Source organism: Electrona antarctica (genome assembly GCF_951216825.1).
Source record: "Electrona antarctica genome assembly, chromosome: 13".
Classification (NCBI taxonomy): domain Eukaryota; kingdom Metazoa; phylum Chordata; class Actinopteri; order Myctophiformes; family Myctophidae; genus Electrona; species Electrona antarctica.
The window spans coordinates 49946194-49963693 of record NC_136794.1 but is presented as its reverse complement, the minus strand read 5'-3'; the positions used below and the strand labels follow the sequence as shown (position 1 = coordinate 49963693).

Genomic DNA, 17500 nt, shown 5'->3' with positions numbered 1-17500 from the left:
AGTATATAGTACCTAATGATGATGGTTTCAGTATTTATTTATGGTGTATTGTCTCTATTATTAAGGTTATTGTAGCAGTCCATTTATATTGGGGGTCGGGAGGGGGCGGGGCGGGGGTCCCGAGACGTTGCCAAAGCATTTTCGGGGGTCCCCGGCCAAAAAGGTTGAGAACCCCTGCTGTACTGTACTGTACTGCATTTGTTCTCAAAGTGGTCCTTGAGGGAGTTCCAGGGGGTCCCCAGGGGTCCTTGAGGGAGTTCCAGGAGGTCCCCAGGGGTCCTTGAGGGAGTTCCAGGAGGTCCCCAGGGGTCCTTGAGGGAGTTCCAGAGGGTCCCCAGGGGTCCTTGAGGGAGTTCCAGGAGGTCCCCAGGGGTCCTTGAGGGGGTTCCAGAGGGTCCCCAGGGGTCCTTGAGGGAGTTCCAGGGGGTCCCCAGGGGTCCTTGAGGGAGTTCCAGGGGGTCCCCAGGGGTCCTTGAGGGAGTTCCAGAGGGTCCCCAGGGGTCCTTGAGGGAGTTCCAGGAGGTCCCCAGGGGTCCTTGAGGGAGTTCCAGAGGGTCCCCAGGGGTCCTTGAGGGAGTTCCAGGGGGTCCCCAGGGGTCCTTGAGGGGGTTCCAGAGGGTCCCCAGGGGTCCTTGAGGGAGTTCCAGGGGGTCCCCAGGGGTCCTTGAGGGAGTTCCAGGAGGTCCCCAGGGGTCCTTGAGGGGGTTCCAGGGGGTCCCCAGGGGTCCTTGAGGGAGTTCCAGGGGGTCCCCAGGGGTCCTTGAGGGGGTTCCAGGGGGTCCCCAGGGGTCCTTGAGGGAGTTCCAGGAGGTCCCCAGGGGTCCTTGAGGGAGTTCCAGGAGGTCCCCAGGGGACCTTGAGGGAGTTCCAGGAGGTCCCCAGGGGTCCTTGAGGGAGTTCCAGGGGGTCCCCAGGGGTCCTTGAGGGAGTTCCAGGAGGTCCCCAGGGGTCCTTGAGGGAGTTCCAGGAGGTCCCCAGGGGTCCTTGAGGGAGTTCCAGGAGGTCCCCAGGGGTCCTTGAGGGAGTTCCAGGAGGTCCCCAGGGGTCCTTGAGGGAGTTCCAGGGGGTCCCCAGGGGTCCTTGAGGGAGTTCCAGGAGGTCCCCAGGGGTCCTTGAGGGAGTTCCAGAGGGTCCCCAGGGGTCCTTGAGGGAGTTCCAGGGGGTCCCCAGGGGTCCTTGAGGGAGTTCCAGGAGGTCCCCAGGGGTCCTTGAGGGAGTTCCAGGAGGTCCCCAGGGGTCCTTGAGGGAGTTCCAGGGGGTCCCCAGGGGTCCTTGAGGGAGTTCCAGGAGGTCCCCAGGGGTCCTTGAGGGAGTTCCAGGAGGTCCCCAGGGGTCCTTGAGGGGGTTCCAGGGGGTCCCCAGGGGTCCTTGAGGGGGTTCCAGAGGGTCCCCAGGGGTCCTTGAGGGGGTTCCAGGGGGTCCCCAGGGGTCCTTGAGGGAGTTCCAGGATGTCCCCAGGGGTCCTTGAGGGAGTTCCAGGAGGTCCCCAGGGGTCCTTGAGGGGGTTCCAGGGGGTCCCCAGGGGTCCTTGAGGGAGTTCCAGGGGGTCCCCAGGGGTCCTTGAGGGAGTTCCAGGGGGTCCCCAGGGGTCCTTGAGGGAGTTCCAGGAGGTCCCCAGGGGTCCTTGAGGGAGTTCCAGGGGGTCCCCAGGGGTCCTTGAGGGAGTTCCAGGAGGTCCCCAGGGGTCCTTGAGGGAGTTCCAGGGGGTCCCCAGGGGTCCTTGAGGGAGTTCCAGGGGGTCCCCAGGTGTCCTTGAGGGAGTTCCAGGAGGTCCCCAGGGGTCCTTGAGGGGGTTCCAGGAGGTCCCCAGGGGTCCTTGAGGGAGTTCCAGGGGGTCCCCAGGGGTCCTTGAGGGAGTTCCAGGGGGTCCCCAGGGGTCCTTGAGGGAGTTCCAGGGGGTCCCCAGGGGTCCTTGAGGGAGTTCCAGGGGGTCCCCAGGGGTCCTTGAGGGAGTTCCAGGGGGTCCCCAGGGGTCCTTGAGGGAGTTCCAGTAGGTCCCCAGGGGTCCTTGAGGGGGTTCCAGGAGGTCCCCAGGGGTCCTTGAGGGAGTTCCAGGGGGTCCCCAGGGGTCCTTGAGGGAGTTCCAGGGGGTCCCCAGGGGTCCTTGAGGGAGTTCCAGGAGGTCCCCAGGGGTCCTTGAGGGAGTTCCAGGAGGTCCCCAGGGGTCCTTGAGGGAGTTCCAGGGGGTCCCCAGGGGTCCTTGAGGGAGTTCCAGGGGGTCCCCAGGGGTCCTTGAGGGGGTTCCAGGAGGTCCCCAGGGGTCCTTGAGGGAGTTCCAGGGGTCCCCAGGGGTCCCAGGGGGTCCCCAGGGGTCCCAGGGGGTCCCCAGGGGTCCTTGAGGGAGTTCCAGGGGGTCCCCAGGGGTCCTTGAGGGAGTTCCAGGGGGTCCCCAGGGGTCCTTGAGGGAGTTCCAGTAGGTCCCCAGGGGTCCTTGAGGGAGTTCCAGGGGGTCCCCAGGGGTCCTTGAGGGAGTTCCAGAGGGTCCCCAGGGGTCCTTGAGGGAGTTCCAGGGGGTCCCCAGGGGTCCTTGAGGGAGTTCCAGGAGGTCCCCAGGGGTCCTTGAGGGAGTTCCAGGGGGTCCCCAGGGGGTCCCCAGGGGTCCTTGAGGGAGTTCCAGGTGGTCCCCAGGGGTCCTTGAGGGGGTTCCAGGTGGTCCCAGGGGTCCTTGAGGGAGTTCCAGGGGGTCCCCAGGGGTCCTTGAGGGAGTTCCAGTAGGTCCCCAGGGGTCCTTGAGGGGGTTCCAGGAGGTCCCCAGGGGTCCTTGAGGGAGTTCCAGGGGGTCCCCAGGGGTCCTTGAGGGAGTTCCAGGGGTCCCCAGGGGTCCCAGGGGGTCCCCAGGGGTCCCAGGGGGTCCCCAGGGGTCCTTGAGGGAGTTCCAGGGGGTCCCCAGGGGTCCTTGAGGGAGTTCCAGGGGGTCCCCAGGGGTCCTTGAGGGAGTTCCAGTAGGTCCCCAGGGGTCCTTGAGGGAGTTCCAGGGGGTCCCCAGGGGTCCTTGAGGGAGTTCCAGAGGGTCCCCAGGGGTCCTTGAGGGAGTTCCAGGGGTCCCCAGGGGTCCTTGAGGGAGTTCCAGGGGGTCCCCAGGGGTCCTTGAGGGAGTTCCAGAGGGTCCCAGGGGTCCTTGAGGGAGTTCCAGGGGTCCCCAGGGGTCCTTGAGGGAGTTCCAGGGGTCCCCAGGGGTCCTTGAGGGAGTTCCAGGAGGTCCCCAGGGGTCCTTGAGGGGGTTCCAGGTGGTCCCAGGGGTCCTTGAGGGGGTTCCAGGGGGTCCCCAGGGGTCCTTGAGGGAGTTCCAGGGGGTCCCCAGGGGTCCTTGAGGGAGTTCCAGGAGGTCCCCAGGGGTCCTTGAGGGAGTTCCAGGGGGTCCCCAGGGGTCCTTGAGGGAGTTCCAGGAGGTCCCCAGGGGTCCTTGAGGGAGTTCCAGGGGGTCCCCAGGGGTCCTTGAGGCAGTTCCAGGGGGTCCCCAGGGGTCCTTGAGGGAGTTCCAGGGGGTCCCCAGGGGTCCTTGAGGGAGTTCCAGGAGGTCCCCAGGGGTCCTTGAGGGAGTTCCAGGAGGTCCCCAGAGGTCCTTGAGGGAGTTCCAGGGGGTCCCCAGGGGTCCTTGAGGGAGTTCCAGGAGGTCCCCAGGGGTCCTTGAGGGAGTTCCAGGGGGTCCCCAGGGGTCCTTGAGGGAGTTCCAGGGGGTCCCCAGGGGTCCTTGAGGGGGTTCCAGGAGGTCCCCAGGGGTCCTTGAGGGAGTTCCAGGAGGTCCCCAGGGGTCCTTGAGGGAGTTCCAGGGGGTCCCCAGGGGTCCTTGAGGGAGTTCCAGGAGGTCCCCAGGGGTCCTTGAGGGAGTTCTAGAGGGTCCCCAGGGGTCCTTGAGGGAGTTCCAGGGGTCCCCAGGGGTCCCAGGGGGTCCCCAGGGGTCCCAGGGGGTCCCCAGGGGTCCTTGAGGGAGTTCCAGGTGGTCCCCAGGGGTCCTTGAGGGGGTTCCAGGTGGTCCCAGGGGTCCTTGAGGGGGTTCCAGGGGGTCCCCAGGGGTCCTTGAGGGAGTTCCAGGAGGTCCCCAGGGGTCCTTGAGGGAGTTCCAGGGGGTCCCCAGGGGTCCTTGAGGGAGTTCCAGGAGGTCCCCAGGGGTCCTTGAGGGAGTTCCAGGGGGTCCCCAGGGGTCCTTGAGGGAGTTCCAGGAGGTCCCCAGAGGTCCTTGAGGGAGTTCCAGGGGGTCCCCAGGGGTCCTTGAGGGAGTTCCAGGAGGTCCCCAGGGGTCCTTGAGGGAGTTCCAGGGGGTCCCCAGGGGTCCTTGAGGGAGTTCCAGGAGGTCCCCAGGGGTCCTTGAGGGAGTTCCAGGGGGTCCCCAGGGGTCCTTGAGGGGGTTCCAGGGGGTCCCCAGGGGTCCTTGAGGGGGTTCCAGGGGGTCCCCAGATAAATGATAGTTTAGGACCCTTATGGGACTGTTACTCTGAGAGTTAAATTAACATAGATTTTACATTACGCATTGGGGGTCCCAGAGGTAGAAATGCCATTAAATGGGGGTCCGTAGCCTAATGCATGTCAAACTGGGGGTCATTGAAATTAAAATGGTTGAGAATCACTGCTAGAGAGCCATAAACATCTTCTCTTATGGGGGTCCCTGCCCTGGCATATCTTTTTTAAATGGGGGTCCGCGGGCTAATAAATGTTTATGTGGGAGTCCTTGATGCGAGAACGTTTGAGTCCTTGACTAGAAGTCCCTGGCGTTGTTTACTGCCATCACTTGACCGTGTGAAATGCTCCTGTCACGCATCTCTGTCCACGTGATCCAGCATTTAGCTGGATGTCACCATATGGGGGTCGCAACAACAGATGAGCAAATTGTTTATTAAATATATATACATATAACAATTTTACAGAACCTCACAATGCGACTCGTGAGCTCGCGGGTGGTCCATGTTCACCGTTTCGCTGTGTGTGCCGTGTGTGTGTTGACACGGCGGGTGAGAGACACTAACCCTGCATGCTCGCTCGCTTGGACCTGCAGCGTCACACTGAACTCCTGTGTGAATAAATAGGCCCGTTTCTCTGCCTTGTCAATCAATCAAGTCAGGGTCGCATTTTTGTTGGGGGGGATGTTTATCCCTGCTTTTGGTCAGTGTTTATTTCGTCGACTAACAAACTACATAAAGACCAAATAAAAACTAAGCTATGTTGACTAAAACTAAGACTAAATACACAATTTCGTTAACAAATACAAACTAGACTAAAATCAGTCAGGGAGGGACTAGTGGAGAAGAGATCCAGTAGAACTAAATGTCAGGGAGGGACTAGTGGAGAAGAGATCCAGTAGAACTAAATGTCAGGGAGGGACTAGTGGAGAAGAGATCCAGTAGAACTAAATGTCAGGGAGGGACTAGTGGAGAAGAGATCCAGTAGAACTAAATGTCAGGGAGTAGTGGAGAAGAGAGCCAGTAGAACTAAATGTCAGGGAGGGACTAGTGGAGAAGAGATCCAGTAGAACTAAATGTCAGGGAGGGACTAGTGGAGAAGAGATCCAGTAGAACTAAATGTCAGGGAGGGACTAGTGGAGAAGAGATCCAGTAGAACTAAATGTCAGGGAGGGACTAGTGGAGAAGAGATCCAGTAGAACTAAATGTCAGGGAGGGACTAGTGGAGAAGAGATCCAGTAGAACTAAATGTCAGGGAGGGACTAGTGGAGAAGAGATCCAGTAGAACTAAATGTCAGGGAGGGACTAGTGGAGAAGAGATCCAGTAGAACTACATGTTAGGGAGGGACTAGTGGAGAAGAGATCCAGTAGAACTAAATGTCAGATCCAGTATAACTACATGTTAGGGAGGGACTAGTGGAGAAGAGATCCAGTAGAACTACATGTTAGGGAGGGACTAGTGGAGAAGAGATCCAGTAGAACTAAATGTCAGATCCAGTAGAACTAAATGTCAGGGAGGGACTAGTGGAGAAGAGATCCAGTAGAACTAAATGTCAGGGAGGGACTAGTGGAGAAGAGATCCAGTAGAACTAAATGTCAGGGAGGGACTAGTGGAGCAGAGGTCCAGTAGAACTAAATGTCAGGGAGGGACTAGTGGAGAAGAGATCCAGTAGAACTAAATGTCAGGGAGGGACTAGTGGAGAAGAGATCCAGTAGAACTACATGTTAGGGAGGGACTAGTGGAGAAGAGATCCAGTAGAACTAAATGTTAGGGAGGGACTAGTGGAGAAGAGATCCAGTAGAACTAAATGTTAGGGAGGGACTAGTGGAGAAGAGAGCCAGTAGAACTAAATGTCAGGGAGGGACTAGTGGAGAAGAGATCCAGTAGAACTAAATGGTAGGGAGGGACTAGTGGAGAAGAGATCCAGTAGAACTAACAGACGAGACATTTTATTGGCACAGTGTGCAGGTTCCTGCACTCCGAAAATAGTCAATCTACAAGGTGTCGTGGCGGGACACCTTGTGAGATCTGTTTGTGAGATCGGCTATTTTCAACAGGCATTTCAACAGCATCACGGCCGGCCAAAATACATTTCTGTCGACTAAATCAACTGTGCATTTAGTCGACTAAAATCTTATGGTATTAAGCCAATTAAGACAACCGTAGCGTTTGTGCCGTGGCGCTGTCAGACATACCCCCCTTCCTCCCTCCCTCCCTCCCTCCCTCCCTCCCTCCCTCCCTTCCTTCCTTCCTTCATTCATTCATTCATTCATTAACACACAGTGCAGTGGGGCTGCATATGGGTGCGATGACGCCCCCTTGTGTTTGTGTTTGTCTCTGCAGTTTGCCTGGACTCACGTGACCCTGCTGATCGTGGTGACTCAGTCCCACCTGGTCATCCAGAACCTGTTTGAAGGCATGATCTGGTAAGTAAAGCAGCACCTGTTCTGTTCTGTTTTCACCTGCCTTCATCACAAGCCACACCTAGACTGCACATTCATACCCTAGCTAGGGGGGGTTAGGTTGGCACTAGACATAGGCTACCCTAGCTAGGTGGGGTTAGGTTGGCACTAGACATAGGCTACCCTAGCTAGGTGGGGTTAGGTTGGCACTAGACATAGGCTACCCTAGCTAGGGGGGTTAGGTTGGCACTAGACATAGGCTACCCTAGCTAGGGGGGTTAGGTTGGCACTAGACATAGGCTACCCTAGCTAGGTGGGGTTAGGTTGGCACTAGACATAGGCTACCCTAGCTAGGGGGGTTAGGTTGGCACTAGACATAGGCTACCCTAGCTAGGGTTAGGTTGGCACTAGACATAGGCTACCCTAGCTAGGTGGGGTTAGGTTGGCACATGACATAGGCTACCCTAGCTAGGTGGGGTTAGGTTGGCACTAGACATAGGCTACCCTAGCTAGGTAGGGTTAGGTTGGCACTAGACATAGGCTACCCTAGCTAGGTAGGGTTAGGTTGGCACATGACATAGGCTACCCTAGCTAGGTAGGGTTAGGTTGGCACATGACATAGGCTACCCTAGCTAGGTGGGGTTAGGTTGGCACTAGACATAGGCTACCCTAGCTAGGTAGGGTTAGGTTGGCACATGACATAGGCTACCCTAGCTAGGTGGGGTTAGGTTGGCACTAGACATAGGCTACCCTAGCTAGGTGGGGTTAGGTTGGCACTAGACATAGGCTACCCTAGCTAGGTAGGGTTAGGTTGGCACTAGACATAGGCTACCCTAGCTAGGTGGGGTTAGGTTGGCAAAAGGGCCTTTCTGTGTGGAGTTTGCATGTTCTCCCCACGTATCCCCTATAGGGTTGGTAAATGGTAAATGGTGCATTTATATAGAGCGTCGCAGTCCCGCCCCCTACCAGGGCCCAGGAAATGATTCTCCGTTCATTTTCCTCATAGACATTTCAGAAAGTATTTATTTAAAGACGTTTACGCTGCGGACAAAGCCAACTCGAGTCGTGACAAATCATGACAACAGACACAATTTTTTGGGCCGAACAAATAATTAGAAAGAAGAAAAAAACGGTAGGTTACAACACTTTTGTTGTTGTTTTTCTTCTTTGTAATTATTTGTTTGGTCCAAAATATTGTTTGTGTTGTCATGAGTTGTCACGACTCGAGTTGGCTTTGTCCGCGGCGTAACCGTCTTTAAATAAATACTTTTTGAAATGTCTATGAGGAAAATGCATTGGGATTCATTTCCTGGGCCATGGTAGGGGGCGGGACTGGGCCATGGTAGGGGGCGGGACTGGGCCATGGTAGGGGGCGGGACTGCAACGCTCTATAGCGCCTTTATCCAAGGCGCTTTACATAGATTGTGCATCAATTCACACATTCACACACACATTCACACACACATTCACACACCCATTCACACACACATTCACACACACATTCACACACACATTCACACACACATTCACACACCCATTCACACACACATTCACACACACATTCACACACACATTCACACACACATTCACACACACATTCACACACCCATTCACACACACATTCACACACACATTCACACACACATTCACACACACATTCACACACCCATTCACACACACATTCACACACCCATTCACACACACATTCACACACACATTCACACACCGATGGCATGCAAGGCACCAACCAGCACATGAGAAGCAATCAGGGGTTCAGAGTCTTGCTCAAGGACACTTCGACACTAACTCTGGGGGAGCCCACAGGGTTCGAACTGGCAACCTTGTGGTTACCATCCGGCCACTCTACCCGCTGAGCCACCGCTGCCGTTCACACCTCAGAGACAGCTGTCTCCTTTGTGTCTCCTTTGTGTCTCCTTTGTGTCTCCTGTCTCTTCTGTGTGTCTCACGGCTCGCAATGCATTTCCAATGGGAGTCACAGACAACCTTGTTCCATGTGGGGGGGGGGGGGGGGAAGACAGCCAGGGAGAAGGCTCGTGACTCCCATTGAAAATGGGAGTCACGGAGAGGGAACAGGAGAGGGAACAGGAGACACCGAAGAGACAGCTGTCTCTCAGGTGTGAACGGCGCCCTAGATTACTGCGTGTTGTTTGTGAGGGTACCTACGGTTTTGGAGGGTCTATAAAGCTACCTCCCCCTGGCCAGCCGGGGCGCCTGATGGAGGGGAAAGGAACTGGTCGGAACAACATGTTCCTTCCACGCTCTATACGTCCAACCCTGTCAAGGAAACATGAGGTCAGTCCGTTGCTCTCCCCAGGTTGGCAGAGGGAGTGTAGCACCCAGGATTACATTATTAGATAATTGACACTGGGTGGAGAAAAAAAAGGGTTACAAAAATCGTGGGATAAAAATGTACGACTGCGAATGTCCAAAACAGATGTTTTGGGATTCAAATTCAGAAGCGGAAAAAAGTAGCAAATCTGCTACTTTTGCTGCTTTTGTGTGAAATGTAGTATGATCAACTAGGGCATCACTGTAGTATGATCAACTAGGGCATCACTGTAGTATGATCAACTAGGGCATCACTGTAGTATGATCAACTAGGGCATCACTGTAGTATGATCAACTAGGGCATCACTGTAGTATGATCAACTAGGGCATCACTGTAGTATGATCAACTAGGGCATCACTGTAGTATGATCAACTAGGGCATCACTGTAGTATGATCAACTAGGGCATCACTGTAGTATGATCAACTAGGGCAACACTGTAGTATGATCAACTAGGGCATCACTGTAGTATGATCAACTAGGGCATCACTGTAGTATGATCAACTAGGGCATCACTGTAGTATGATCAACTAGGGCATCACTGTAGTATGATCAACTAGGGCATCACTGTAGTATGATCAACTAGGGCATCACTGTAGTATGATCAACTAGGGCATCACTGTAGTATGATCAACTAGGGCATCACTGTAGTATGATCAACTAGGGCATCACTGTAGTATGATCAACTAGGGCATCACTGTAGTATGATCAACTAGGGCATCACTGTAGTATGATCAACTAGGGCATCACCGTAGTATGATCAACTAGGGCATCACCGTAGTATGATCAACTAGGGCATCACCGTAGTATGATCAACTAGGGCATCACCGTAGTATGATCAACTAGGGCATCACTGTAGTATGATCAACTAGGGCATCACTGTAGTATGATCAACTAGGGCATCACTGTAGTATGATCAACTAGGGCATCACTGTAGTATGATCAACTAGGGCATCACTGTAGTATGATCAACTAGGGCATCACTGTAGTATGATCAACTAGGGCATCACTGTAGTATGATCAACTAGGGCATCACTGTAGTATGATCAACTAGGGCATCACTGTAGTATGATCAACTAGGGCATCACTGTAGTATGATCAACTAGGGCATCACTGTAGTATGATCAACTAGGGCATCACTGTAGTATGATCAACTAGGGCATCACTGTAGTATGATCAACTAGGGCATCACTGTAGTATGATCAACTAGGGCATCACTGTAGTATGATCAACTAGGGCATCACTGTAGTATGATCAACTAGGGCATCACTGTAGTATGATCAACTAGGGCATCACCGTAGTATGATCAACTAGGGCATCACCGTAGTATGATCAACTAGGGCAACACCGTAGTATGATCAACTAGGGCATCACCGTAGTATGATCAACTAGGGCATCACCGTAGTATGATCAACTAGGGCATCACCGTAGTATGATCAACTAGGGCATCACCGTAGTATGATCAACTAGGGCATCACCGTAGTATGATCAACTAGGGCATCACCGTAGTATGATCAACTAGGGCATCACCGTAGTATGATCAACTAGGGCATCACCGTAGTATGATCAACTAGGGCATCACCGTAGTATGATCAACTAGGGCATCACCGTAGTATGATCAACTAGGGCATCACTGTAGTATGATCAACTAGGGCATCACTGTAGTATGATCAACTAGGGCAACACTGTAGTATGATCAACTAGGGCATCACTGTAGTATGATCAACTAGGGCAACACTGTAGTATGATCAACTAGGGCATCACTGTAGTATGATCAACTAGGGCATCACTGTAGTATGATCAACTAGGGCATCACTGTAGTATGATCAACTAGGGCATCACTGTAGTATGATCAACTAGGGCATCACTGTAGTATGATCAACTAGGGCATCACTGTAGTATGATCAACTAGGGCATCACTGTAGTATGATCAACTAGGGCATCACTGTAGTATGATCAACTAGGGCATCACTGTAGTATGATCAACTAGGGCATCACTGTAGTATGATCAACTAGGGCATCACTGTAGTATGATCAACTAGGGCATCACTGTAGTATGATCAACTAGGGCATCACTGTAGTATGATCAACTAGGGCATCACTGTAGTATGATCAACTAGGGCATCACTGTAGTATGATCAACTAGGGCATCACTGTAGTATGATCAACTAGGGCATCACTGTAGTATGATCAACTAGGGCATCACTGTAGTATGATCAACTAGGGCATCACTGTAGTATGATCAACTAGGGCATCACTGTAGTATGATCAACTAGGGCATCACTGTAGTATGATCAACTAGGGCATCACTGTAGTATGATCAACTAGGGCATCACTGTAGTATGATCAACTAGGGCATCACTGTAGTATGATCAACTAGGGCATCACTGTAGTATGATCAACTAGGGCATCACCGTAGTATGATCAACTAGGGCATCACCGTAGTATGATCAACTAGGGCAACACCGTAGTATGATCAACTAGGGCATCACCGTAGTATGATCAACTAGGGCATCACCGTAGTATGATCAACTAGGGCATCACCTTAGTATGATCAACTAGGGCATCACCGTAGTATGATCAACTAGGGCATCACCGTAGTATGATCAACTAGGGCATCACCGTAGTATGATCAACTAGGGCATCACCGTAGTATGATCAACTAGGGCATCACCGTAGTATGATCAACTAGGGCATCACCGTAGTATGATCAACTAGGGCATCACCGTAGTATGATCAACTAGGGCATCACCGTAGTATGATCAACTAGGGCAACACCGTAGTATGATCAACTAGGGCATCACTGTAGTATGATCAACTAGGGCATCACTGTAGTATGATCAACTAGGGCATCACTGTAGTATGATCAACTAGGGCATCACTGTAGTATGATCAACTAGGGCATCACTGTAGTATGATCAACTAGGGCATCACTGTAGTATGATCAACTAGGGCATCACTGTAGTATGATCAACTAGGGCATCACTGTAGTATGATCAACTAGGGCATCACTGTAGTATGATCAACTAGGGCATCACTGTAGTATGATCAACTAGGGCATCACTGTAGTATGATCAACTAGGGCATCACTGTAGTATGATCAACTAGGGCATCACTGTAGTATGATCAACTAGGGCATCACTGTAGTATGATCAACTAGGGCATCACTGTAGTATGATCAACTAGGGCATCACTGTAGTATGATCAACTAGGGCATCACTGTAGTATGATCAACTAGGGCATCACTGTAGTATGATCAACTAGGGCATCACTGTAGTATGATCAACTAGGGCATCACTGTAGTATGATCAACTAGGGCATCACTGTAGTATGATCAACTAGGGCATCACTGTAGTATGATCAACTAGGGCATCACTGTAGTATGATCAACTAGGGCATCACTGTAGTATGATCAACTAGGGCATCACTGTAGTATGATCAACTAGGGCATCACTGTAGTATGATCAACTAGGGCATCACTGTAGTATGATCAATTAGGGCATCACTGTAGTATGATCAACTAGGGCATCACCGTAGTATGATCAACTAGGGCAACACCGTAGTATGATCAACTAGGGCATCACCGTAGTATGATCAACTAGGGCATCACCGTAGTATGATCAACTAGGGCATCACCGTAGTATGATCAACTAGGGCATCACCGTAGTATGATCAACTAGGGCATCACCTTAGTATGATCAACTAGAGCATCACCGTAGTATGATCAACTAGGGCATCACCGTAGTATGATCAACTAGGGCATCACCGTAGTATGATCAACTAGGGCATCACCGTAGTATGATCAACTAGGGCATCACCGTAGTATGATCAACTAGGGCATCACCGTAGTATGATCAACTAGGGCATCACCGTAGTATGATCAACTAGGGCATCACCGTAGTATGATCAACTAGGGCATCACTGTAGTATGATCAACTAGGGCATCACTGTAGTATGATCAACTAGGGCATCACTGTAGTATGATCAACTAGGGCAACACTGTAGTATGATCAACTAGGGCATCACTGTAGTATGATCAACTAGGGCATCACTGTAGTATGATCAACTAGGGCATCACTGTAGTATGATCAACTAGGGCATCACTGTAGTATGATCAACTAGGGCATCACTGTAGTATGATCAACTAGGGCATCACTGTAGTATGATCAACTAGGGCATCACTGTAGTATGATCAACTAGGGCATCACTGTAGTATGATCAACTAGGGCATCACTGTAGTATGATCAACTAGGGCATCACTGTAGTATGATCAACTAGGGCATCACTGTAGTATGATCAACTAGGGCATCACCGTAGTATGATCAACTAGGGCATCACCGTAGTATGATCAACTAGGGCAACACCGTAGTATGATCAACTAGGGCATCACCGTAGTATGATCAACTAGGGCATCACCGTAGTATGATCAACTAGGGCATCACCTTAGTATGATCAACTAGGGCATCACCGTAGTATGATCAACTAGGGCATCACCGTAGTATGATCAACTAGGGCATCACCGTAGTATGATCAACTAGGGCATCACCGTAGTATGATCAACTAGGGCATCACCGTAGTATGATCAACTAGGGCATCACCGTAGTATGATCAACTAGGGCATCACCGTAGTATGATCAACTAGGGCATCACCGTAGTATGATCAACTAGGGCATCACTGTAGTATGATCAACTAGGGCATCACTGTAGTATGATCAACTAGGGCAACACTGTAGTATGATCAACTAGGGCATCACTGTAGTATGATCAACTAGGGCATCACTGTAGTATGATCAACTAGGGCATCACTGTAGTATGATCAACTAGGGCATCACTGTAGTATGATCAACTAGGGCATCACTGTAGTATGATCAACTAGGGCATCACTGTAGTATGATCAACTAGGGCATCACTGTAGTATGATCAACTAGGGCATCACTGTAGTATGATCAACTAGGGCATCACTGTAGTATGATCAACTAGGGCATCACTGTAGTATGATCAACTAGGGCATCACTGTAGTATGATCAACTAGGGCATCACTGTAGTATGATCAACTAGGGCATCACTGTAGTATGATCAACTAGGGCATCACTGTAGTATGATCAACTAGGGCATCACTGTAGTATGATCAACTAGGGCATCACTGTAGTATGATCAACTAGGGCATCACTGTAGTATGATCAACTAGGGCATCACTGTAGTATGATCAACTAGGGCATCACTGTAGTATGATCAACTAGGGCATCACTGTAGTATGATCAACTAGGGCATCACTGTAGTATGATCAACTAGGGCATCACTGTAGTATGATCAACTAGGGCATCACTGTAGTATGATCAACTAGGGCATCACTGTAGTATGATCAACTAGGGCATCACTGTAGTATGATCAACTAGGGCATCACTGTAGTATGATCAACTAGGGCATCACTGTAGTATGATCAACTAGGGCATCACTGTAGTATGATCAACTAGGGCATCACTGTAGTATGATCAACTAGGGCATCACTGTAGTATGATCAACTAGGGCATCACTGTAGTATGATCAACTAGGGCATCACTGTAGTATGATCAACTAGGGCATCACTGTAGTATGATCAACTAGGGCATCACTGTAGTATGATCAACTAGGGCATCACTGTAGTATGATCAACTAGGGCATCACTGTAGTATGATCAACTAGGGCATCACTGTAGTATGATCAACTAGGGCATCACTGTAGTATGATCAACTAGGGCATCACTGTAGTATGATCAACTAGGGCATCACTGTAGTATGATCAACTAGGGCATCACTGTAGTATGATCAACTAGGGCATCACTGTAGTATGATCAACTAGGGCATCACTGTAGTATGATCAACTAGGGCATCACTGTAGTATGATCAACTAGGGCATCACTGTAGTATGATCAACTAGGGCATCACTGTAGTATGATCAACTAGGGCATCACTGTAGTATGATCAACTAGGGCATCACCGTAGTATGATCAACTAGGGCATCACCGTAGTATGATCAACTAGGGCATCACCGTAGTATGATCAACTAGGGCATCACCGTAGTATGATCAACTAGGGCAACACCGTAGTATGATCAACTAGGGCATCACCGTAGTATGATCAACTAGGGCATCACCGTAGTATGATCAACTAGGGCATCACCTTAGTATGATCAACTAGGGCATCACCGTAGTATGATCAACTAGGGCATCACCGTAGTATGATCAACTAGGGCATCACCGTAGTATGATCAACTAGGGCATCACCGTAGTATGATCAACTAGGGCATCACCGTAGTATGATCAACTAGGGCATCACCGTAGTATGATCAACTAGGGCATCACCGTAGTATGATCAACTAGGGCATCACCGTAGTATGATCAACTAGGGCAACACCGTAGTATGATCAACTAGGGCATCACCGTAGTATGATCAACTAGGGCATCACTGTAGTATGATCAACTAGGGCATCACTGTAGTATGATCAACTAGGGCATCACTGTAGTATGATCAACTAGGGCATCACTGTAGTATGATCAACTAGGGCATCACTGTAGTATGATCAACTAGGGCATCACTGTAGTATGATCAACTAGGGCATCACTGTAGTATGATCAACTAGGGCATCACTGTAGTATGATCAACTAGGGCATCACTGTAGTATGATCAACTAGGGCATCACTGTAGTATGATCAACTAGGGCATCACCGTAGTATGATCAACTAGGGCATCACCGTAGTATGATCAACTAGGGCATCACCGTAGTATGATCAACTAGGGCATCACCGTAGTATGATCAACTAGGGCATCACCGTAGTATGATCAACTAGGGCAACACTGTAGTATGATCAACTAGGGCATCACTGTAGTATGATCAACTAGGGCATTCATTTCCCAAAAATATCTGGAGATATGAAATTGTGCATTTAGTGGCCGCGCCCCCAGAAAATACATTTTATTTTTTTCCTTTTTCTGCTGCATTTAATAAACTCTTTCTGTCTTCTGCCTCCTTCATACCTGGTGGTAACATTAACACTGTATGTTCATCTTCTGCCTCCTTCATACCTGGTGGTAACATTAACACTGTATGTTCATCCATTCCAGGTTCATTGTCCCCATCTCCATCGTGATCAGCAACGACATCTTTGCCTACTTGTTCGGCTTCTTCTTCGGGAGAACTCCGCTGATCAAGGTGAGTCAAAGCTCTGGCTTTGTAATCTTTTCTTTGTGTTTATCCCAACTATTTTACCAGGAAGCCACTCTAACTAGACTAAACGTAAGACATTTCAGATGACTACAATGTGAGGGTTAGGGTGTAGGGTTAGGGTGTAGGGTTAGGGTTAGGGTGTAGGGTTAGGGTGTAGGGTTAGGGTGTAGGGTTAGGGTGTAGGGTTAGGGTTAGGGTGTAGGGTTAGGGTGTAGGGTTAGGGTTAGGGTTAGGGTTAGGGTGTAGGGTTAGGGTTAGGGTGTAGGGTGTAGGGTTAGGGTGTAGGGTTAGGGTTAGGGTGTAGGGTTAGGGTGTAGGGTTAGGGTTAGGGTGTAGGGTTAGGTTGTAGGGTGTAGGGTTAGGGTGTAGGGTTAGGGTGTAGGTGTAGGGTGTAGGTGTAGGGTGTAGGTGTAGGGTTAGGGTGTAGGGTTAGGGTGTAGGGTGTAGGGTTAGGGTGTAGGTGTAGGGTGTAGGGTTAGGGTGTAGGGTTAGGGTGTAGGGTTAGGGTGTAGGGTTAGGGTTAGGGTTAGGGTGTAGGGTTAGGGTGTAGGGTTAGGGTGTAGGGTTAGGGTGTAGGGTGTAGGGTTAGGGTTAGGGTGTAGGGTTAGGGTGTAGGGTTAGGGTGTAGGGTTAGGGTGTAGGGTTAGGGTGTAGGGTGTAGGGTTAGGGTTAGGGTGTAGGGTTAGGGTTAGGGTTAGGGTGTAGGGTTAGGGTGTAGGGTTAGGGTTAGGGTGTAGGGTTAGGGTTAGGGTGTAGGGTTAGGGTGTAGGGTGTAGGGTTAGGGTTAGGGTGTAATACTGCTCCAGGTAAAGGTGTGTGTTTCCCTCCTGACCTGGGACCCTGTGTTTCCCTCCAGCTGTCTCCCAAGAAGACCTGGGAGGGCTTCATCGGAGGGTTCCTCGCCACGGTGGTGTTCGGGTTCTTGGTGAGTCTCATTCACACTGAATGTTCATACTTACATCATCTTAACCCATTTATCTTATCTTAACCCATTTAGACCTGAGGCCGGTTCTAAAATACATTGCTTCTAAATCCTGACAGTTTTCTGAAAACCCTATGTTTCTATGTCAGTGGTGCTCAACCTTTTTCATGTCAACGACCCCCAGAATTATCTGTATTTGGCTGCGGATCCTCATATGAAAATATGTTGTT

General features: G+C 50.9%; 1 protein-coding gene across 1 annotated transcript in view; it reads left to right on the top strand.

Moving 5' to 3' along the window:
* cds1 (CDP-diacylglycerol synthase (phosphatidate cytidylyltransferase) 1) overlaps positions 1-17500 on the top strand; it is a 75676-nt gene that overhangs the window by 49117 nt on the left and 9059 nt on the right. The window contains exons 7-9 of the mRNA XM_079519082.1: positions 6739-6821; positions 16246-16333; positions 17205-17273. Coding sequence (XP_079375208.1) covers positions 6739-6821; positions 16246-16333; positions 17205-17273 — 240 coding nt within the window. The remainder of the gene's footprint in view (positions 1-6738; positions 6822-16245; positions 16334-17204; positions 17274-17500) is intronic.